The sequence below is a fragment of the Cetorhinus maximus genome, chromosome 15 (assembly GCF_964194155.1).
Source record: "Cetorhinus maximus chromosome 15, sCetMax3.hap1.1, whole genome shotgun sequence".
Lineage (NCBI taxonomy): Eukaryota > Metazoa > Chordata > Chondrichthyes > Lamniformes > Cetorhinidae > Cetorhinus > Cetorhinus maximus.
Genome location: NC_135893.1, coordinates 93,840,383 through 93,865,419, shown reverse-complemented (window position 1 = coordinate 93,865,419; position 25,037 = coordinate 93,840,383). Strand labels below are relative to the sequence as shown.

General features: G+C 44.3%; 1 protein-coding gene across 7 annotated transcripts in view; it reads left to right on the top strand.

Moving 5' to 3' along the window:
• Window positions 1-25,037, top strand: part of LOC144691007 (neuronal-specific septin-3-like) — a 414,475-nt gene that overhangs the window by 366,505 nt on the left and 22,933 nt on the right. For all 7 annotated transcript variants that reach the window (XM_078558980.1, XM_078558981.1, XM_078558979.1 and 4 more), the window contains 3 exons: window positions 12,682-12,799; window positions 14,986-15,081; window positions 22,105-22,201. In XM_078558980.1, coding sequence (XP_078415106.1) covers window positions 12,682-12,799; window positions 14,986-15,081; window positions 22,105-22,201 — 311 coding nt within the window. The remainder of the gene's footprint in view (window positions 1-12,681; window positions 12,800-14,985; window positions 15,082-22,104; window positions 22,202-25,037) is intronic.

Genomic DNA, 25,037 nt, shown 5'->3' with positions numbered 1-25,037 from the left:
GCCCGCCCAGCGTGACGTCCGCCAGGCAGCGCTATGCGCTCCCTGCCCGGGCAGGGGTGAGGGGGGATTCCTTGAGCTGGGAGTGCGCTCTTTTGTGCATGCACGGGAAAGAGCACACTCATCTCCCTGAGGCTAAGTGCTGCCTCAGGGAGATCGGCGCCAAATTCAAAAATGTTAACAATAGAGAAAAGAAAATTCCCTGACATGTCCCCGCATGTGACACTGTCACATGAGTTGGGACAAGTCCATCACTTTCAAATACACTTTTATTACATTTTTTAAAACCTACATGAAACCTCATCCCGCCCGTGGATGAGGTTTCATGCTATTTCTGAAGCCCACCAAGGCTCCCGGCCTGCCCGCCAACCTTAAGGTTGGACGGCAGGTCCACTAATTACTTTAATGGCTTTGCCAATGGCCTTAATTGGCCATTGACAGGTTGGCGGGAGCACAGCTGATTCTGCTGAGCCCCCGCCCACCTGAAAACTGAAATGGGGCGTGGTGACGTCGGGAGTTTCACCCGACGTCATCCTGCGTCGTTTTACGTGTCGGTGAGCGGGGCCTGCTCCCTGCTCGCCGACCGGGAAATCCTGGTCAGAGGGAAAAAATTTTCCCCCATCGGAGTCGGGGGGGTGGGAAGAGTGGGAGCGGGCATGAGTGGGCGGGCTCCTGATCAGTGGCCCTGGTCGGGGGGCGCTGCCATTTTACGTGGGCAGGCCAATTAAGGCCCACCCAGTGTGATGTCCAGTAGGATGCGCTGTTCACTCCCTGTACGGACGGGGAGGGGGGCGGGTGCGATTCCCTCAGCCGGGAGTGCACTGTTTTGCGCATGTGCGTGCAAGAGTGCACAGATCTCCCTGAGTCTAAGTGCTGCCTCAGGGAGATCGGCTCCGTTTTGAAACTTTTAATGAAGGAGTTTAAAATTGTCACATGAGTTGGGACATGTCCATAACTTATATTGGAACCTTTCATTAAGATGTTAAAACCCTCATGAAGCCTCATCCCGCCAGTGGGTGAGGTTTAATGCTTTTTTCACAAGCCCGCCTGGGCTCCTGGCCTGCCCGCCAGGCTTAAGGGCAGGTCCATTAATGAGCTGAATTCGGTTCTTAATGGCCTTAATAGGCCGTTGACAGGTCGGTGGGCACGCAGCTGAGTCAGCTGTGCACCCACTGACCTTAAAATGTAAATGTCGCAGGGTGACACCGGGAGTTCCGCCCGACATCACCCCGGGTCATTTTATGTGTCAGTGAGCAGGTCCCGCTCCCCCGCTCACCGGTGGAAAAATTCTGCCCATAAAATTAAATATAGGAATATAAAGTCTAAAAGCGAAACTCCATTGCAAACCTATACAAGTCATTAGTTAGGCTGCAGGTAAAAAATCGTATCCAGGCGTGGGGAAAAGCAACACATTTTTGTTCTTACCCAATAGAGTGGGTGCTGCACTTCTGACCAGAAGCATGTGTATCTTGCTTGTCCTGCTTTCTACCCTTAATTAGCACATTCCTTTAGCTAATATCACCACCTTCAACACCTCTTTGTCCTTTTGTCTATGACATCTTTTGGTTATCTCCACCTATCACTGGCCCTCTATCCAGCTCTTATTGTCCCACCCCCCCCCCCCCCCCCCCCCCTTTAAACCAGCTTATATTTCACCTCTCTTCTATTTTTACTTAGTTCTGTTGAAGGGTCATTCGGACTCGAAACGTTAACTGTGCTCCTCTCCGCAGATGCTGTCAGACCTGCTGAGTTTTTCCAGGTGTTTTTGTTTTTGTTTTTGTTGTGCACGCTTCCTGTCTGCCATCTTAAGGCCTTAGTCGTCCGAGTAACAGGCACTGCACAATCCAATTTTTTGACTCATTGCTGTGGTACAGTTCACGGCAGTAAGCAGCCTTCAGTACCTTCCCAAAGTGAACACCCTCCATGTATGCGTTTCAATGATGACTGCCAGCAGACTCTAATCCGGTGTAGTATATCTGGAACTCTCTACATTACTACTGGCGTTCAAAGAAAAATCGAATTGCAAGCATTTTTTTTCAAGAAAGTTATTGAAGTAAATTTTGTTAAAATCTGCACATAATTCTAGCTAAAGCTGGAAAACTAAGTTTGCGTTTATTTATTTACTTTGACTTTTTTGATGCATCATAAAAGCACAACTAAGGGTTACCCCAGCATACATACATTTCGAATCATACAGCACAGAAGGAGACTGACGCATTGTGCCTGTGCCAGTTCCTTGAAAGAGCTATCCAATTAGTTCCACTTCCCTGTCCTTTCCCCATAGCTGTGCAGATTTTTCCCCTTCAGGTTTTTATCCAAACCCCTTTGGAAAGTTATTATTGAAACTGCATCCAAATATGATAATCCCTTGAGGAGTGAGGGAGTGCAATGAATGGAGTTGATAGGCTATATTGCATTTCATCCATCCTTTCTTATATTCTTATCCCTCTCGTCCATGTGCCATGTAGACAGTTAATTTATTTTTCATGACAAATGAATTACAGCTGGATATTTGTGTAATAGATTTTTGAGCCAAAATGGCTGAATCTGGAATTTAATCAGGCTTACTTTGTGAAGACATCTGTGAAGTTTTATTTAACAAAACTTAATCCTCTACTATTTCACCACGACCTCTCCTTTAAAGGATCTGCCTGTTCTTTAACTGCCCTGTTTAGGACTAATACATACCTTGAAATAAAAACTGGATGCCTCTCCTTGCCAGTTATAGTCTGTCTTTGTGAGTCCTGTGGCCAGATTTCAAATGTAATATTTTCCTCGTGCTCCCATGATAGAACTTGATGGGAAGCTGCCAAAGGATTGCATTGTAAAATGTTTATTACTAATATATATTCTCGTGAGGGTGTTTTAGACTATATTCCATCTCTCACACTCGCCTGTGTAGAAAGTGGATTGGGTGGTCTTGAGGCAATTACTGGGAAATCTGAACCCAGTACAAAGTTGTTTCAATGTTCATAATTTCTAGAAGTTAGAAAAGGCGGTAGGGTGGGGTGCAGGAGGTGATGGGGAGTAGCATTTATTGCACAGCTCCAAACAATCTTGAAGCTCTTTGCCTGCAATCAGTTATGTCGAGGTGCAGTGATTGTCAAATGAAGGCGATGTCTAGATCAGAACATCAGAAAAACTCTGCTCTTCTTTGCACAATGCCAAATAAGTGCTGGAAAACCAGGGGGAAACGTCTGGGTTATAAAGGTTCTGTTGTTCTTCTTTATGATTGAAACCACTTCTTTGCGGCCGTCAGACTCAGTACACCCTTGTAGACAAAGTCGGAAAGGCACGCTCCTGTCAACTCCCTGTCACAGAATGATCTGCTTGTTCTTGACACCTTACAGCCTTTTGCCTGAATTGTTATGTTCCCAGGAGCTCAATTCAACCTCTTACCCAAAGGGGGCACCTCCAACAGGACAGCACTCCCTCAGTGCTGCACTGAGGTGTCGACCTGGATTATATGCTCAAAGTTATCTGCAGACTTTGTTGCAGAAAAGTTACAGATTAGATTAAAGAACATAGTCTAGCCTTTTTACCAAAGGATTCATCAGTGTAGAAAAAATATAACAATAAAGACAAATGCCATATAAGATCCCGTTTTTACATGTGTACACCTGATTGCAGCTCTTTATTACTAATATTTCAAAATTAACCTCAATCAGTACCTAAAATGATACAGCACAGCAGGCCATTCAGCCTATCATGCCTCTGCTGGCATTTGAAAGAGCTATCTAATTAGTTCCGCTCCCCTGATCTTTCCCCATAGTCGTGCAAATTTTTACCCTTCAAAGATCTATTCAATTCCCTTCGGAAGTTATTTTTCAGGCATTACATACCAGGTTGTAACAACTTCCTGAGTTCTAAAAAAATTGTTTCTTCATGTCATCTCTGGTTCTTTTCCCAATTACCTTAAATCAGTGTCCTCTGGTTACCTAGTCTTCTATCACTGGAAACAGTTTCTCCTTATTTACTCATCAAAATTCTTCATGATTTTGAACACCACTAACAAATCTCCCATTAATCTTCATTGTTCCAAAGAGAACAACTTCAGTTTCTCTAGTCTCTCCACATAACTAAAGTCATTTATACCTGGGACCATCCTATTAAATTTCCTCTGCACCCTCGCGAAGGCCTTGACATCCTTCATGAAGTGAGGTGTCCGGAATTGGCCATAATATTCCAGCTGGGGCCTAATCAGTACTTTATAAAGGTTTTTTTTTAATTCATTCATGGGAATGTGACCATCACTGACAAGGCCAGCATTTGTTGCCCATCCCTAATTGCCCTTGAGAAGGTGGTGGTGAGCCACCTTCTTGAACCACTGCAGTCCATTTGGTGTAGGTACACCCACAGTGCTGTTAGGGAGGGAGTTCTCAGACTTTGACCCAGCGACAGTAAAGGAATGGCGATATATTTCCAAATCCAGATGGTGTGTGGCTTGGAGTGGTGGTCTGCTGTCCTTGTCCTTCTAGGTGGTAGAGTTCTCAGCTTAAATAAAAACAGAAAATGCTGGAAAAACTCAGCAGGTCTCACAGCATTCGTGGAGAGAGAAACAGAGTTAACGTTTCAAGTCCGTATGACCCTCCATCTCAGGCCTGCTGAATTTTTCCAGCATTTTCTGTTTTTATTTCAGATTTCCAGCATCTGTAGTATTTTGCTTTTATCTTAAGAGTTCTCAGGTTGTTGTCGGAGGAGCCTTGGTGAGTTGCTACAGGACAGAGGCCCCAACAATCCCCATCCACCACTACTCTCCTCCGTCTGGCTGAACTTGTTCTCACACTGAACAATTTCTCCCTAAACTCCTCTCACTTCCTCCAAATAAAAGGTGTGGCTATGGGTACCCGCATGGGCCCCAGTTATGCCTGTCTCTTTATGGGGTATGTGGAACATTCCTTGTTCCAGTCCTATTCCGGCCCCCTCCCACAACTCTTTCTCTGGTACATCGATGATTACTTCGGTGCTGCTTCATGCTCTCGTCTGGACCTGGAAAAATTTATTAATTTTGCTTCCAATCTCCACCCCTCCATCATTTTCACATGGTCCATCTCTGACACTTCTCTTCCCTTCCTTGACCTCTCTGTCTCAATTTCTGGTCATAGACTGTCCACCAATATCCATTACAAGCCTACCGACTCCCACAGCTACCTCGACTACAGCTCCTCACACCCCGCTTCCTGTAAGGACTCCATCCCATTCTCTCAGTTCCTTCGCCTCCGTCGCATCTGTTCTGATGACGCTACCTTCAAAAACAGCTCCTCTGACATGTCCTCCTTCTTCCTTAACCGAGGTTTTCCACCCACGGTCGTTGACAGGGCCCTCAACCGTGTCCGGCCCATATCCCGCGCATCCTCCCTCACGCCTTCTCCTCCTTCCCAGAAACATGATAGGGTCCCCCTTGTCCTCACTTATCACCCCACCAGCCTCCGCATTCAAAGGATCATCCTCCGCCATTTCCGCCAACTCCAGCATGATGCCACCACCAAACACATCTTCCCTTCACCCCCCCCTGACGGCATTCCGTAGGGATCGTTCCCTCCGGGACACCCTGGTCCACTCCTCCATCACCCCCTACTCCTCAACCCCCACCTATGGCACCTCCCCATGCCCACGCAGAAGATGCAACACCTGCCCCTTCACTTCCTCTCTCCTCACCGTCCAAGGGCCCAAACACTCCTTTCAAGTGAAGCAGCATTTCACTTGCATTTCCCCTAACTTAGTCTACTGCATTCATTGCTCCCAATACGGTCTCCTCTACATTGGAGAGACCAAACGCAAACTGGGCAACCGCTTTGCAGAACACCTGCGGTCTGTCCGCAAGAAAGACCCAAACCTCCCTGTCGCTTGCCATTTTAACACTCCACCCTGTTCTCTTGCCCACATGTCTGTCCTTGGCTTGCTGCATTGTTCCAGTGAAGCCCAACGCAAACTGGAGGAACAGCACCTCATCTTCCGACTAGGCACTTTACAGCCTTCCGGGCTGAATATTGAATTCAACAACTTTAGATCTTAAACTCCCCCTCCCCCCATCCCCACCCCGTTTCTCCCCCCTCCCTTTTTTTTCAATAATTTATATAGATTCTTCTTTTCCCCACCTATTTCCATTATTTTTAAATCTAAAACTAAAACTTTGTTAGTCTTTCCACCCCACCCCCACTAGAGCTGTACCTTGAGTATCCTGTCTTCCATTCTTAATTAGCACTTTTCTTAGACAATATCACCACCTTCAACACCTCTTTGATCCTTTTGTCTGTGACATCTTTTGATTATCTGGTCCCATCACTGCTTGCTTATCTCCACAATCACCACACCCTCAACTTCTCTCTCCCCCCGCCCCCCCCACCTTAGACCAGCTTATATTTCGCCTTTCTCCTAACTATACTCAGTTCTGCCGAAGGGTCATGAAGACTCGAAACGTTAACTGATTTATTCTCCACCGATGCTGCCAGACCTGCTGAGTTTTTCCAGGTAATTCTGTTTTTGTTTTGGATTTCCAGCATCCGCAGTAGCTTTCAGCTTTTTGTTTTTATTGCTGCAAGGCATCTTGTATGGCATAACTTCTTTGCCTTTATGCTTCATACATCCATTTATAAAGCCAAGGATCCTGTCTGTCTTTTAACACCCTTCTTAACTTATCCTGTCAACTTCAAAGACTTGTGTAAGTACACCCCAGAGTTTCTCTATTCTTGCACCCCTGCCTTTCACATCGTATCTTTTAGTTTATATTGCCACTCCTCATTCTCCCTACATAAGATGAATCTTGTCACACTCCCCTGCATTAAATTTCATACGACATGTCTGCCTATCCTCCTGAAGTTTGTTACTGTCCTCTTTACTGTTTCCTACATTTCTGAGTTTCGTGCCATGTACAGACTTTGACCCTGTCTACCCAAGTACAGGTCTTTAATAAATATCAAAAATATCAGTGGTCCTAATACCACTAATAGTGAGGGACAACAACTGCACACTTATTCCAGTCTGAAAAACACCCACTCACCACTAATCTCTGCTTTCCGTCCCTTAGCCAATTTTGTATCCACACAGCTACTGTCTGTTTAATCCCGTGGGCTTCAAATTTGCAAATGAATCTATTATGTAGTGCTTTATCAAATGCCATTTGAACATCCATATACACAGCACCAACCACAATACTCTCATCCACCACGAGGCAAACAAGCAGAGAAGCTAACCTTCTTAAAGAAAACAAATCCAACAGCTTCCTTCCTCAAAGGCTGAAAATTGCAAAGTATACTTTTCACTAAAATCTCAACCATGAAGCCCGGCAAAGCAAACATCTTGAGCCTTTCGAATGAAAGCTGTCACATACCAGTTGACAAGCTGTTATTTTTTTTGTATAATCTCAGAATGTGCTTAAGCACAGGAGAGGAGGATACTTGTTGCCTTCTGAGGGCTTACTTAGCCGCGTTTATCTTGTGCCCTTTTAACGTGGAAACCCGAAATAGTCTTCAGCTGTCTCAGTGACTGGAGGCTGGCAATCTCAAAGGAATTGAACCTTGTTGAACCTAAAGTGTTATCAGTCGAGATGGCTAGAGGGAAAAGCTTGTCAGTGCTATTTCTTAGCCTTGTTTAATACTGAACTGCAAATGAGTTACCCAAGAGTGTCCATCTGTAGCCTTTAAGATCATCAATCCACTCTACACGTCCTTCAAAACTAGATCATTTCTGTTAACGTTAAACTTTAGTTCATTTTATATGGTTAATATTAACACCCTTTCTGTCAGACTGAATAGCCTCAGGACTGGGAAAAAGGGTAGATTAAAAAACAGATGGAGAGGAAAACCATTCAATATGCAGGAGGAGGCCACTCGGCCCCTCGAGCCTGTTCCGCCATTCAATAAGATCGTGGCTGATCTGAATGTAACCTCAACCCCACGTTCCTGCCTACCCCTGATAACCTTTCACCCCCTCGTTAATCAAGAATCTACCTAGCTCTGCCTTAAAAATGTTCAAGGTCCATAATGAGTGGCCAATCTGATATGGCCCTTTGTGTACATGTTAAAATTACTCCTGTACTGACCGGCACTACTATGGCAGCAACCTATCTGTAACCTTGGTCGCCAGTTTCAGATTCAACATTAACAGATTATTAACCTCGGTGTACCAAGGAAATATGTCAATTTGTAATTAATGAACTTGTGGGCGCTCTCAAATAGTACACCTTTCAATCCCTAATTGCCTTTAGCACACCCTTAAGAATAAGTCACTTGGGTGAATGCAGTTCACTATTGGCATATGGTTGGAAGAGTCTCCACTGATCTAACCTACAGCGAGAGTCACTCCGCTGTGAAAGAACTGCTCAGGGCTGGCCAATGCCTGAAGTGTGATGTTTTTCAATACTGTTTTCCTGCTACCGAACACAACATTGTGGTAAATTCGTGAATAATCAGGACCCGTAGGAAATGCGCAAACCTCACAGCTTTCTTTTAGGAACAGAATAAAACTGCCACAAGATTGTGACTGGTTTGGTGTAAAGCAGGAGCAGATAGTCTAGAAGCAAAGTTCACCAGGGCCTGTGCAGTTATCTGTGTGAAAGAAGCTAAGGGGGGAAAAAGTCATCCAGCAAATTAGGCAGCAAAGTACCAATGTTGCACATGACAGGTTGGGTGGTGGGGGAGGGGGGGCCGGGGGTGGGGGGTGGGGGGTGGATTTTAACTGGCAGCTGGTTTGAACCAGGCAAGCCAATCGTCAACCTCTTTCACAACCCCCCTCTGAATCCCCCACCGCAAAAGTCATCCATTTGAAGCCCAGGTTACTCTAACTCCCGGTCTTCAGTCACATCCCACCGGATGAGTGCCAGCCAGATACGGAAGGAGCGAGGCAGCGGGCGGAGATCAAGACCTGGGGACCTCCCACTCCCACATACTCGTGTAACTCAAACGCTCCACCAACATCAACTTTTGAGTGTACACTGGAAGAATGGCTAGTTGGACAGAAGTCGCTTGCTCTGGGAGGGGAAATTAGAACTAAAAGGAAGCATAAAAACTGCCGATGGTATTTTCGAAACATTCCAGTCCCTAAAACAATTGAATACATTTTCAGAAAAACTCAGCATCAGTTCTAAGGATAATTTTGCATGATCAGATGAATGGAGATGGCTGTGCATTTAACTGTATGCCAAAGATATCCCATAAGATTAGATGACAAAATATGACAAAGGACCTGCTATCTCGTTATATCATGTACTTAAGGAAAAAAAAGAGTCCTGCTCTTGTCAACTGGCTTCAAAGCATATTTGATTTCTCCTATAGTCTGGAAGCAGCCCATTAGCTCTGATCAGGAAGACTGACCTCGAGGTGAAAACAGTTTGATGATAGATAGATGTCCCACCATTGATTATAGTGCAACGGATCAGTTTTCAAAACAAGCGATTCGAATAAAATGTTCAGCGGAAGGACTTAAGTGGAATAGAACAGTTAACACCTGTATCTTTCCTTTGCAGCAGTATAACTGGGCATATTATGTTATTATTACATAATAACAGTGTTATTACGGAACTATAGTAGAGGGATGGGACTATATCACATGTCAGGGAATATGGAACTAGGACACTAGTGTGAGTAGAGAAATGAAAAGAGGATGTATACACGGAAAAAACAGAGCAATTTGTCTTCCTATTAAACATAGAAACACAGGACGTTTGCAGTACAGAAGGAGGCCATTTGGCCCATCATGTCGCCGGGCTGCTTCAGTGTTTTCACCTTTTTTTTCTCAATTTGTACTGTTTTCTCTTAACAAAAAGACTCGTGAAGTTAAACCACTTGCAACTGGAGACTTCCACATCCCATCAATATTCTGTCCTCAGCTGTTATAAACTGTGACCGTCAAAAGACGAGCTAGAATATCGCATCCTGAATATTAGGCATACGGGTCCTACCCAGAGGCGCAGGACAGCTGCTCATCAGGCCCCGTGCACGATTTGCACCTCCATGAGCTGACCTTGGCACAAAACGAACGCAAAGTCAATTGATTTAAATATTTCACGGCACTCCCACTGTATAGTCACCGTACACCAAAACACCAGCACAATTTCGATGGGCCAAATGGCCCGTGTCTGTGCTGTACTATTGTATAAACCCACGAAAAGCTGTCAGGAATGTTGGTGGGAGAGAAAACTATTAAAAAGGGGAATTTGACTCAATGCACAAGGAGGAAAAATAAGGATTTCTCTGATGCAGAAAGATAAATAGCACCTATTTGAATTAACAGTAATTTGTTTTAGAAGCCAGTGTTCAAATTAATTTAAGTGCTGTAAGCATAAGCCTAAGTGAGTGCACACCTTTCAGTCTCTCAATCTGTAACGTACTAGGGACGCACACTTGAAACAAAGGATGGTCAAATACAACATTCCTCCCTCAGCTGGTAACATTGATCTAGTATCTGTTCTCTGTCCAAAGATCAACTAAGCAGCCAGCAAAAAAATTATCACTGAGTGAAGGGTAGTAACCCGGCAGTAACCTTCAGACTTAACGAGAATCTGCTGCAACATGTTTCAACCAAGAATGTGTAGCCCCTCCCTAGAAAATCTCCCTCACCTGGTGCGCAGGCATTGAAAAGGTTTTTCTTGGTGTGCAGCCCAGTTGCAGAGATGATTGGCTTTGACAATGAAGCCGGGATGATAGGAATCTTACCTGTGTCAAATTGAAGAATCATCTCCTGGCTGAAATTTCATCAGTGACTTAACCTTTCCCTTGTTTAGGATCAATCTGTCAACAAGGTGTATTGAGAAGCTGCCATTGTACAAACCTTCGAGACTAAAACAAGTCAGTCTGATGCAAGCTATCCTAACATCTTTCGGGGTTACATTGTTTCCCGACAGTCTCTAACTTTGAGTTTGATTGTCATGGTCCTTTTGTGCCATTTCATATGAGGGGCATGGACAGGGTGGATAGGGAGCAGCTGTTCCCCTTAGTTGAAGGGGTCAGTCACGAGGGGGCATAAGTTCAAAGTGAGGGGCAGGAGGTTTAGGGGGGATGTGAGAAAAAACGTTTTTACCCAGAGGGTGGTGACAGTCTGGAATGCGCTGCCTGGGAGGGTGGTGGAGGCGGGTTGCCTCACACCCTTTAAAAAGTACCTGGATGAGCACTTGGCACGTCATAACGTTCAAGGCTATGGGCCAAGTGCTGGTAAATGGGATTATTAGGTAGGTAGGTCAGGTGTTTCTCACGTGTCGGTGCAGACTCGATGGGCCGAAGGGCCTCTTCTACACTGTGGTTCTATGTGATTCTCTGATTTCCACTGAGGTGCCTCCAGTTAGTGAGGACCAGGTACAGCTAATAAAGATAATGCATCCCAGCGAGTTTAGTCATAAACATCTCCATAATAGGCTCTTGCTCTCTGTGGAAACAAACCAAGGGATGAGTGTCTTTGAACACAATTGAACATCTGGAAATTATACAATGTTCATACACAAAAGGTGAAATTAATACAAAAGACCATATTGCCGTTCATGTAAGCCAGCAAATACCTAGACTGTAACGTTGCAGATTTATTGCCAGAGGTACCATCAGAGTATGGCTGTCTTTGTGCTGAAGAGCATTTGACTAATCCAAGGATACAGCACGAAGACAAGAAATATTCTCAGCTGCCACATTAAACCCTCATGATGTTTGTCAATGCAAGTTAAGCCAACCTTTTGATTTATTGTCACTGTTTCATCTGGTTAGATCAGAGCTCACTATCTCCTTTCTTAAGGGTTCATTTGTACTATTCAGTTTCTACCTCTGTCTCCCTCTTCCTTAATACCCATCTCTTAGACCAAACCTGTCCTTATAGCTCCCTGGGTGTCAAATTTTGTTTGATAATCATTCCTGTGAAGTGCCTTGGGATGTTGTACTATGTTAAAGGTGCTATATAAATGTAAGTTGCTGGTGTTGTAAATGTTGTGTAAATTACTAGTAGTGAAGGGCAGGTGTAACTGCATGCGTGTAAGAGAGCCTGGAAATGTGAAAGCAAAGTGGACCAATTTGGTATTGCCAACCGATAGAACTACAAATCATCTCCCCTTCTGTTCTCTGCCTGAGGGCAGGTCCTACCCACAGTGCCAAAACCTCCACCACAGGTAGGGCAAGGAGGCAGGTCCCGAATCCACCCCAGTTGGAACGGGGAATGGAATCCCGTGCTGTTGCCATCCAGCCAATTGAGCCAATCAGGCTCCCAAAGGGTCCAAGTTGCTATGGCAGTATACCCTTTTACATAAAAGCAAAATACTGCAGATGCTGGGAAAAAATGAAACAAAAACAGAAAATGCTGGAAAAACTCAGCAGGTCTGACAGCATCTGTGGAGAGAGAAGCAGAGTTAATGTTTCGAGTCCTTCACAGATGTTGTCAACTCTGTTTCTCTCTCCACAGATGCTGTCAGACCTGCTGAATATACCCTTTTACATGCATATTGTAGCCTGGAGCCATGGCAGAGATTCCAATTTTTTTCCTTTACATGGCTGACCAGGAATCTCTCCCACTCTTATCACCTGCCATTGGCATGTGTTGGAAGGATTTACAAATTGACACTCAACCTGTTTGGCCACATTATGAATGCACCTTCCTTGGCCATCAAGTCCTGGACTGGGACTTGAACCTGGAAGCTTCTAGCTCAGAGGCAGGAACACTACCCATTGTGCCGCAGGACCTCCTTAAATTATGTATTATTCTGCTGTTTTTCAGGTTACGACCATTGGACATAGAGTTCATGAACCGGCTAGACAAAATAGTCAACATAGTCCCAGTCATCGCTAAAGCTGATACACTCACCTTAGATGAGAGACGAGAATTTAAACAAAGGGTATGTGTCTGGTACTGTCCTCTGCGCTGCTAGTATTTATTGTCAGTTCACTGTTTTTCAATTCTGGCCGTGCTTAAGCGCTTTTGACAATCATTTATTTAGCCACTTTGAAACATGGCAGTTCAGTGAGCTGAATCCAGAATTGGCTAACGCCTGAGATTTTGTGATTTAATGATGCATTCTTCATAGATATAGCTGTTTCCCATTGCTGGTTTAAAAATTGGCCCATGTTCATTCTGTCCGGAACAAAGGAAAACATTTTGATGAGGTTATTTCTTTTGCTGGAACCTTTTCTTTATTGGCAATGGCCGGAAAATATTTTTCAAAACACAGGGCTAGTTTTGTTTTTGTCTCCTCCCCCCACACCCCGCTCTACCCCACCCAATCCTCAGCCTTTCATGTACCTTTATGCCAGGTGCCTGGATCTTTGTAGCCCCAGTGCTCAGAACAAGAGGAAGACTGGAGGAAGGGTGCCTGGTGGATCAGGGTGCCCTCACTGACACTGACCTTGGCATGGATCTGAAAAGATCTCACTTTGCCAGAAACAGTGACCTAGAATTTGAGCCGTGTCCAAATTAGGGCACAACCCTTGTGTAGCGCCTGCTGAAACAGGTCAGTGGCAAGACCGCTGCAAGTTGGCCCACTGGCCTCAATAGTACAGGATCACAGAGCTGCAGACTCCTGTCGCCAGTCAATGTGGGGGGGGAGAGCGAGTCAAAGCATACTTCCGAGCTGTGTTTCTCATTGTAAATTCCCATGACATTTATAATGGCAATTGCCTGTGTAAACTTTTCTGGCTGGCTGGGACGTGTAGCTTAATGGAGGGGGAGATTTTGAAGTCTCTGCACAACAGAACACCTCAGAAGCCATATGATCCCCCATCTATCCCATGTTGTCTTATGTCACTGAGTCCTTACAGCACACAAGGAGGCCACTTAGGGTTGCCAACTGTGGCTAAATGTATTCCTGGAAGTTTCACCACATGGCTTGCCTCCACGCTCCGACCATTAGTCGGCCAACACATCCATTATTGTGACATACGACCTTCCTACGCTAATTGGAAAGCAAAAAGACTCATTACCCAAGTGGATAATGCTTGACTGCAGCCAAACAGCCTTTTTTCCCCATTTTCAAGTAAAACGATTTTTTAAAAATCTTTTTTAATGCCCTGATGATTTTTCTCCAGGGTTGCACACAGCAGTGTCCTGGAGATTGATCTTCAATTCCCAGAGACTCCAGGCCAATCCTGGCCATTTGGCCCATCAAGTCAACGCCAGCTGTCCGTAGAACAGTTCAATCAGTCCCATTCCCCCGCTCCATCACTGCAAGTTTACTTCCCTTAAGTGCCCGTCCACTTTCCCTTTGAAATCTTTGATTCTCTTTGCTTTCACTGCCCTCACAGACACGGTGTTCCAGGCCTCTGCCGCTCGCTGCGTAAAGAAAGCTCTTCCTCATAATACCCCTGCACCTCTTATCCAAAAACTTAAATCTGTGTGACCTGGTCCTTGTTCCATCATTTAATAGAAAAAGCTTTCCTTTGTCCACCTTAACTAAAACTGTCATAGCCTTGCAGCGTTGGATCTTCCCACAATCTCCTTTGCTCCAAAGAGAACAACCCCAGTTTCTCCAACCTAACCAAGCGACTAAAATTCCTCATCCCTGAAACAACTCATGTGGCCAACTTTGCCTTTAAACCAAAGAGCAGTGCAATTTGAGAGAGGACACCTGGGCTCATGGGAATTCATTCCCCCAGCATGCAACTTTTCTCCCATCATGTCCTGTACACAGTCATTTGCATTGCCATGTTATTTTCTGTCCCAGTTCCATTCCGACATCCTTACCCTGCTCTAAGTAAAGGCAGCATTCTTTTACAACTCCACTTCCAGATGTGCAGATGTGTCTATGTTGCTTTTGTAAAATGATGTATGTGTCATATCTTGGAGCCTCTTAAATCTCGTAAAGCTTTCCCTTACTTGCGTCCTGGTTTTCTACACTTAGCTAAGAATGTTTTCTTAGACCTAAGGCACAGTGAGTTCAATGGAAACTGGAGCTGGTGTTGTCAGTAGCAGAAACTCACTGTTGGCAACTAACCAGCGCTAATGAATGTATCAATAATTACTCAACACGTGAATACCTTCCATACCCAACAGCCTTTAAGCTCAGCCTTCTTCACTGATTTCTTTCAGATTCGACAAGACCTGAGAAATTACTCCATTAGTGTTTACCCGCAGACAGAGTTTGATGAAGATCCTGAAGACAAATTATTAAATGATACAGTAAGAGTAAGTTTGCATAAAATATCTTCATTAGGAGCACAGTATTGGATAATTGAATCTCAGTGAATACACCCCAGTGGATTAATTGAATCGCGGTTCATTACATCCGATGATCCCAGGTTGGGTTTGCATTTGTTCCAGGCTATTTTGTGCATTCCTCTGAAGCGTTTTTCCTCCACTTTTTCACCTATGTCAAAAACAACAGAAAAGTAAGGAAGCCAACTCCATCTTACAAGTCGAAAACAATCCCCTTCCCACAGTAATCTCTCTCTTCCCTCCTCAGTTGATCGGAAAGCTGTTGAGCCATTCCTGTACCTGTAAGCTGTCAGCCAGTGGCTCAGTTGGTAGCATTCTCAGCTCGGAGTTGGGAGTTCACAGGGGGGGGGGTAAACATCATGGTATTGTCACTGGACTAGTATTCCAGATGACCCAGGGTAATGCTCTGGGAGCCCGGGTTTGAATCCCACCACGGCAGGTGGTGAAACTTAAATTCAATAAAAATCAGGGATTAAAAGTCTGATGATGACCAGGTGTCCCTTAGGGGAGGAAATCTGCCATCCTTACCTGGTCTGGCCTTCATGTGACTCCAGACCCACAGCAATGTGCTTGACTCTTAAATGCCCTCTAAACAAGGGCAATAAGGGATGGGCAATACATGTTGGGTCTAGCCAGTGACGCCTGCATCCCATGAACGAATAAAAAATAAAGGCCATGGTTTGAAGTCCCAATCCAAAGATTTGAGCAGGATATCTAGGCAGAGAGTCCAGTGCAGGACTGGGGACGAACCACTCTATTAGCGGTGTCCATCTTTTGAAAGAGACATTAAACCGAAGCTTTGTCTCCCTCTAGGGTGGATGGAAAAGATCCCGTGCACTATTTTGAAGTTATTTTTGAATGTATTTTTGTTGTGTTGTTTTTTTTTTTCTTTTTTTATTTGTTGTGGCCAATATTTATCCCTCAACCAAGCAAGATTATTTGCTCATTATCTCATTGCTGTTTGTGGGATCCTGCTGTGCAAAAATTAGCTGCTGCGCTTCCTACATTTCCACAGTGACTACGCTTCCAGAAGAAAGGGCTGTAAAGCATGTTGGGACATCCTGAGGTGGTGAGAGGTGCTATGTAAATGCAATTCTTTCCTGGTTGAGGTGGCAGCCAAGTTTGATCACTTTGGATTTTTTTTTAAACTCTCCTTTAACCCGGCTGCATTGAAGTTAATAGTCGATAGGCTGAGCATTACATCAGAGTGTTGGGATCCTAGTCACCTAAGTTTGTTGGGACTTATGGATCCTGGTTGCATGCTTGTTGTGGGATGGCTGAGTTGGTACAATAGACAGAGTTGATCAGCAGACACTTCTTAGGTGGAACGCATTCTATTTATTTAGGAAGGTGCTCAGCAGCTACACTTGTGTGCTTTCAACTCAAACTCTATCTCCATACTACTGACTACTAACTACTGTCTATAGAGACAGTCTACACTACTCCTCTATTGGTTACATAACATCATGTGATCTTCCTTTATAACATCCTTCTTAAAGGTATACTACGCAGTACATAAAACCATAATTACCACACAGATCTTTTACCCTTTTACAGCATCGGTAGATTTGATCGCAGTTCGGTGCCACAGGCTTCCTAACAGCAGTGCTCACTAGCCTTTTGACTAGCCTAGGAGTACGGCACTCTGAAGGGCCGTTCCAGGGCTGTGAGCTACCCACAGCGTCATAAAATTGCCACCTCCTGATCCAAACTTGGGGCTGAGAGCAAGGAATAGAGCACCTCACGGGGGAGAAGGGTGTATGTTGAGAGCTGAAAGCAATAAGCAGAGTGCATTCGGCGCACATGGGGTTCGGAGCGCTCATCAGTACAGCTGACGTCAAATCCAATCAAAAAGGTGCAGTTTAAATACAAGCAGGATTTGGAAGTTATCTTTAAAGGTGGGCACCGCTGCATCATTTCACAGCAGTTGTTTTATAACAATGAGCATACAAACCAGACCAAATACAGTAAAAAGGGAATGAGACTGTTATCCGAAAAGGAAGAATGTGCAGAGTTATGGGGAGAAGGCAGGGAATGGCACTTGATGAATTGGTCATTTGGAGAGCTGGTGCAGACACGATGGGCCGAATGGCCTCCTCCTGCGCTGTAACAGTTCTGTGATTCTGATTATGGCCCTACGCTGGAATAATGCCTTTGCTGTCTTCCCCACTGTACTCCAACAGGACTGTCGAAAACGCCCCAGCACAGGGCTCTCAATGGAAACCATTGACCCTGGCACTAAACCATAAATAGTTTTTGAGGGAGTGAAGTTTGAAAATTGCCTAATCATTTCAATTGCTAACAATAAAGTTATGATTCAAATTAAGAATTATTAGGTCAGAAATTATCCTGGAGTTTTATGCTTAACTACAAGGTCATAGTCACAAATGCTTCACAATCCCACGGAGAGGCTGGATTTTGCAGTTCTTTTTCACTCTGCCGTGCTGTAAAAGGCTCCTTGCACTATCTGAATAAAGAATGGCAGAGCTCATTCCAAACGTGCAACATTGCAGAAAGCTGTGAGCTAACATGGCCCATTGGGGACTTGGGAGACTCAGATTCTCAGCCTCAGTCAGGTGAAATAAATAAAAATAATGCTTTGTCTCTCGAGCACTTAATTCAGGCTGTCAGGATTGGTGCCAATGTAAAGTATCATAACTGGCACATTAAATATTAGTTCAGTGAGCAAAGTAGCATGATAGGGGAAATAAACCGTTTATTTCAAACATGCTTGAGTTGCTCGCGTTGACATAACAAGTGAACACAAGCAGAAATTTCTTTCAAAGAGCCTTAAAAATTGGTGCCCTAAGGCTTTAAAATAACAAATGGGTAACACGCCTATTAACATTATAAAGTCTACACTTATTTACTATCAACTTTCTCCATTATAAGCTTCAGTGTCCTCATTTATAATGGGAATTGCCTATGTAAAATGCATAATTGGCTATTATTGGACCCTCCCTCAAAACAAAACAATGCCACCGCTGGCACAGAACTGAATTACAGCAAGAAAAGTTTACATAGGCAATTGCCATTATAAGTGTCATGTTAATTTACAATGGGAAGTGTTGCTAGGAAGCATGCTTTGACTCAATATTTGTCATGTATTGTAGATATTCTCATCAAATATTACAGTAGAATAAAGACACAATGAGATGATTCATCACCCCCTAGTTCCCATGATTAATCCTACTTGTCACCTTGCACAACTAAGATGGCAAACCTTACTCTTGGGGAAAGGGCATATTTTCATCTTATCATTGTGAGGCACGATTTTAATATTAGAGCATCAACTCATGGCAGTGCAGGGTGTTTTAGGGTTAAGGGGAAGTTTTGTAACTTGAGATCAAGAATGCAGTTGCAATAACTAGAAAAGTACAGCTTGCAAAGAGCCATCAATTGGAAACACACAGTACTTCATCAGTCAGCACCACACATTATAGTATAAAGTGTGAATCTCTGGAGGCCCAAAGGCATCAGAAACCCGTGCTATTGTGGGTCTTGTGTTTTATAGTCATGTCTCCAATTAAATATGACACCACAAAAATAGATCCCCTCCTCACTTTTATCCAAGTAGATGAGGGGCCCAATAAGGATTGTCTGGGAAAGTGGCAAACCAACCAGAGCTGAGCTGCATGCAAAAGTCAAGGGTGAGCACCAATCTCCCAAGGCACATCTCGGCATTTCACTGTTCTTCCCTTTCTAGCAAAGTGCACACCAATTAACTGGGCCCCACACTAAAAAACATAGGGCTAAATTTAATGCTAGGGCATTGGCCACGACAACAGGCCAAACAGCTGGGGACAACCCTACCGTGACCATTTCCAGGAGCCCCGACACTATTCCGTGGCCATCAGGCAATTAGTTGCCTGGCATAGAGGCTCCTGTCCCTTTCTGGGCAGAAATCCCACCTCCAAGAGCAGCCAACCCTTCGGAGGGCCAGCAGCTCTTCAGTCCCAGCAGTGCCACCAGTGCATCCAGCCCGGTGAAGCAATGCGGTGTCAGGCCCCGGAACCCAGGTGAGTGGTGCTGGGCTTGCTGGGGCCAGTCAGGCTCCATGATGGGTGGGTCATTGGTGAAGACGGGGTGGGTGGTGGGTTTGGGGGCAACCCTTGCTGCTAGGGGTGACCTCTGTGGGTCACAGAGTCTGTGGCAGGAGCCATTCACAACAGCGGTAGGAAGTTGCCCTTAATTGATCACTTAAGGGCCTCAATTGACCTCTGGTCCTCGAATCTTCCTGCCACTAATTGAATTGGATGAAGTCGGCAAGACGTAGGGCACTCCACCCCCCCACCTTCCTTCCCGACTCTACAGCCCGCACCCCTGCCTCCCAGCCCATTCCCCTAGGCCAGGTTAAATTCTGCGTGAACTGCCCCCAATATTTGATAATTATAGTGAGCCCAGGGTGCTGAGCAGAAATCTTTGTGACTGTATGTGGCTTACTGGATCATATATAATCTCCTTTACTTTGACAAGTGGTAGAATAAACGCTCTGCCAGACTCCGGCTCTGCCTATAAACTACCGAATAGATTTATGGTAACAATAAATTGTTAGGTAAACAGTAGAAAAGACATACTGCATAAAGTAATATACAAACCATAGCTATTCCTCACTGGAGTATATAAAATAATAGTCATTTTTCTGACACTAAACTCAACAGTAACACTGGGCCTGATCATAACTGTACAATATTATTTCTCTGTTAATTTTCCATGGAGCCACCTGCCCCTCTCATGGCTTCAAAAGGGACTGCTGCATTGGCTCTCGGTGTACATTACAACTGAAAAGAAAGTCTAGCATTTAGATGGCACAACCTCAGGACATCTCAAAGTATTTTACAGCCAATTAAGCATTTTTGAAATGGAGTCACTCTCAGAAGCTCCTTTGAAGTCCCGCGCACAGATAGAGGAAATCAAAATGTGCACCTTTCACAACTGCAACCAGGCTGTCAGACGCCCGTGGGATAATCAAACACAAACGATGATTGTTGTTTGAGAATAACTCCTGAATCCTTTCAAGTTGCTATTTGTGCTACAAGACACCAATAGTTGTGCGGATATTAGAGATAATTCTGGACAGAGCAGTGCAAATGGCTTTGCAATTCACGGGGATGAGCACATTAACACTGCTCTTTGTTTCGTTCCGGCATACTATATAGTCAGTTCTCATGGACATTTTTGTAATGTCTTTAACTGATTAAAATGAGAGAATGCTGGAAAAACTCAGCAGGTCTAACAGCATCTGTGGAGAGAAAATAAACAAGAGTTAACGTTTCGAGTCCGTATGAGTCTTATGAACTCGAAACGTTAACTCTGTTTTTCTCTCCACAGATGCTGTCAGACCTGCTGAGTTTTTCCAGCATTTTCTGTTTTTGTTTCAGATTTCCAGCATCCTCGGTATTTTGCTTTTATTTTTGCTTTTATATTCTGATTAAAATCAGGTTAAAAATAAATGTCTCAGTGTTAGTCACAATCAGAGCTACACTTCTGATGTGAATAATAATAATCTTCGTGAAGCCCTGTTGTAAACAGAAAGGTTGAAGTTGTGAGGCAAATACCCATCATATAAAAAAATCAAAAAGTAAGAACAGGAAATCCTGGAAATATTCAGCGGGTCTGGCAACATCTGTGGAGAGAGATCCAGAGTTTACGTTTCAGGTCAAGGACCTTTTCCAGAACTGAAGAAAGATCGAAATGTAATAGGTTTTGTGCAAGTGAAGATGGGGCGGGGGCATGAAGAGCTAAAGGGAAGGCCTGTGATAGGATGAAGGGCAGGGGTATTGCCACAGGGACTGGCTGAGATGGAGACATTGCTGCTTTTAAGGGAAAATTTGGATGAGTATTTGAAGCAGAGGAGGATGCAGGGTCCTGGAGAGAGCAGAGCAGTGGGATTCATTTTGGATTTGTCTTTGCAAACAGATAATGACTTCCTTCAGTGCTGTAAATTTCTACAGTTTACTCAGCTAATGTTGGGAAAGGCAACAAAAGGGCTAGACATAATAGTAACATAATAGAGAAATAACATATTAAAAAAATACCGGGGTTGAACGCCATCAACATGTCTCATTGCACAGAAATGTTATCACTGAGCCAAGTTACTCACTTAACTTCTTTTGTTGGAAATACACGTCTCTAAGTTTCATTATGGACTTGTGTTCTAAAAGGTAAATGTACAGCTGATATAATTTGGGATATTGCCATACAATTAAATCAGAACAAGGGAAATCACAAACAAGTTAATTTTGAGCACATTTGTAATGTTGCAATTGTGTCAGAGCAATTCTATCCCACTGTGTTTATTATAATCAATTTCTAGCTGCCTTGTTTGAAGGAACTATTCCTTGACAAGCCAAGAGTCATCCCATCATAGGGTTAAATAGCTGCAAGGAAGAAACTTGTCTTCGCTTGAGAGACATTGAAATTTTGGGTAGATTCAAGGACTTATTTATTGTTCCAGTTGCCCCTCTGCTGTGTAGAAGTGTCCAGTGTGGCTCAGTGGGTAGCACTCATGACTTTGAGTAAGAAGATTGTGGGTTTGGGTATCCACCCAGGAATTTGAGCATATAATTCAGGTCAACACTTTCCAGTGCAGTAATGAGGGAGTGCTGCACTGTCAAGGTACCATCTTTTGGATGAGATGTTAAACCAGGGCCCTGTCTGCCCTTGCAAGTGGCGCAAAAGATTGCACAGCATTGTTTCAGAAAAGAGGAAGTGTGTCCTTGCCAGTGTATTGACCGATATTTATGCCACAACCAACGTCACAAAAACAGATTATCTGATCGTCATTGTGTTGCTGTTTGTGAACACTTGCTGTGTGCAAATTGGCTGCTGCGCAGCCATACATTACAAAAGGGATTACATTCCAAAAGTACTTCATTGATGCTAAAGCATTTTGGGATGTTCTGAAATTACAAAAGGTGATATGTAACTGCATGCCCTTTTTATTTTTAAATAAAATTAAAAATATCTGGTCTTGTGGTTTCTCTCCTACAGGAAAAAATTCCCTTTGCAGTTGTTGGCACTGACCAGGAACATCAAGTGAACGGGAAGAAGATTTTAGGCAGGAAAACAAAGTGGGGAATTATCGAAGGTAAAAGAACACAAGAATGCGTCGATTAACAATCTGCGGGTTTGGATGTTAACAAAAGCCAATCTAATTTGGAGCCTAAGCAGTGTACAGTTATCAAGTAATTATTAACCTCAGTGAAAAATTATGGCCGGAATTTTCCGACCCTGTCACAGGGTGGGACCCGCCATGGGCGAGGCTGCCCCTCCCCCCAGCCAGAAGCCCATTGACTTGCGGCTTGACCGGAAGATCCCGACGGCGGGCAGGTGCAGAAAATCCCACCCTATGTATTCAGGGGCAATAACTATACTGTCACCTGCTGGTTATAACTAATAAGCTAAGAAGAAATTGTGTACAATTTACTCAGCAGCATGTGATTGTCACGCTGGCCACACCTGTCTTGTTGGAATCCCTGCTTTGTCGGTGAAGCTTGAGAAGCAGTGTAGGGCTCACAGCACACATTCACTTTTAATTGGCAAGTACTGTTTTCACTGACTCACCTACATTGTTCAACAGAACAGGGCTGTCTGTTCAACTTTCAGTTCCCACGACAGGAGTGTTACCTAAAGGCTTTTCACAGACCTCAGAGTAATTACTCTGTACAGTAAAAGGCTTTTAATGGGAATGCCTCCTCAGAAATTAAAATCTTTGGTTTATCCAACCTAAGTAATTACCACTAGTGGTATTTATTCTAATCCAAGTATCTGCATTCCCTTGTGTTAAGGAGCTCAAGTTATTTACGTGTTACATTGATCAAGGATAAAGAGTTGGCCAATTGGACTCTGAAGTCTGTGTTTACTGTGCAGAAGTGGCATGGGTCTATCAGATCTGCTCATATGCTGGATATTATTATAGTGCAATATTACCACACAAAGGCTCAACAAGTTATTGTCAAATTGCTTTGTCAAGGATGTTAACACAGTTAGTTAGAAGTATGTGGGTTCAAGTTCAAGTTGAACTCAAGGACTTGAGCGCATAACCTAGACTGACACTTCACTGGGTACAGTACTAAGGGAGTGCTGCACTGTCAGAGATATCGTCATTTGGATGAGACATTAAGCTGAAGTGCTGCCAGACCCTCCCAGATGAATGCAAAAGATCCCACCCCAGAGAAGGGGAGTTCTACCAGTATCCTGGTTGTGGAATCATTTAGCTCTGTCTATCACTTGCTGCTTATGCTGTTTCGCATGCGAGTAGTCCTGTTTTGTAGTTTCACCAGGTTGACACCTCATTTTTAGGTATGCCTGGTGCTGCTCCTGGCATGCCCTCCTGCACTCTTCTTTGAACCAAGGTTGATCCCCTGGTTTGATGGTAATGGTAAAGTGGGGGATATGCTGGCCCATGAGGTTACAGATTGTGGTTGAGTACAATTCTGCTGCTGCTGATGGCCCACAGCGCCTCATGGATGCCCTGTCTTGAGCTGCTAGATCTGTTTGAAATCTATCCCATTTAGCACGGTGGTAGTGCCACACAACACGATGGAGGGTATCCTCGATGTGAAGACGGGACTTCGCCTCCACAATGACTATGCGGGGTCACTCTTACCGATACTGCCATGGACAGATGCATCTGCGACAGGCAGGTTGGTGAGGATGGGGTCAAGTATGCTTTTCCCTCTTGTTGGTTACTTCACCACCTGCCACAGACCCAGTCTAGCAGTTATGTCCTTTAGGACTCAGCCAGCTTGGTCTGTGATGGTGCTACTGAGCCAGTCTTGGTGATGGACATTGAAGCCCCCTATCCAAAGTACACTCTGCACCCTTGCCACCCTCAGTGCTTCTCTCCAAGTGGTGTTCAACATGGAGGATTACTGATTCATCAGCTGAGGGAGGGCGGTATGTGGTAATCAGCAGGAGGTTTCCTTGCCCATGTTTGACCTGATGCCATGAGACTTCATGGTGTCCAGAGTTGATATTGAGGACTCCCAGGGCAACTCCCTCCTGACTGTATACCACTGTGCCGCCACCTGCTGGTGGGACAGGACATACCCAGGGATGGTGATGATGGTGTCTAAGACATTGTCTGTAAAGTATGATTCCATGAGTATAACTGTCAGGCTGTTGCTTGACTAGTCTGTGAAACAGTTCTCCCAATTGTCAGATGAGACTTTACATAAGTTTAGATGCTAAATGATCTGCTGTTCCATTCTTTTTGTGGTTTGTACAGATGAGTGCAGAAGGAAACTATTTGTCCCATTGAGTCTGTGTCTGCTCTTTCAGGAGAGCAATCTATCTGGTCCAACTCTCCCACATATCCTACAATGACAAACCAGACTACTAAACAGACAAACCTCTCAATTCAGAAAGCTGCTTAATATGATTCAATGTATGACGCCTTTGTTCACAAAGTCAATACCAGAAGTATATTGCAGAATCGTCATAGGATTAAAGTGTGATACAACACATAATCAAGGCGGAAGGCCATTCAGCCCATCATGCCTGCGCTAGCTCTTTGAAAGAGCTGCCTGAGCTAGTCCCACTCCCCCTCCTTTTTCCCCATAACGCTGTAAATTTTTCTCCTTCAACTAGTTATCCGATTCCCTTCTGAAAGTTAGGGTGGTTGAAGCAGATTCAAGACTTTCAGGCAATGCATTCCAGATCACAATAACTTGCTGCGTAGAGAATAATGTTTTTGTGTTACCTTTGGTGCTTTTGCCAATCACCTTAAACCTGTCCACAGAGCAAAGGATGCCCGAGGAATTCTCTCCAGTCTGATTGAGAGCAAGGATTGCAGTGTTAGGGTGTCCATATACGGAACCAGCGAGCTGTGCTTGGGTCACATTTGAATACCACCCAAGAGTTTATATTGACACAATGAGCAGCATTAATGGCTACAGGGCCCTGTTTGTTAGATTCCTCAG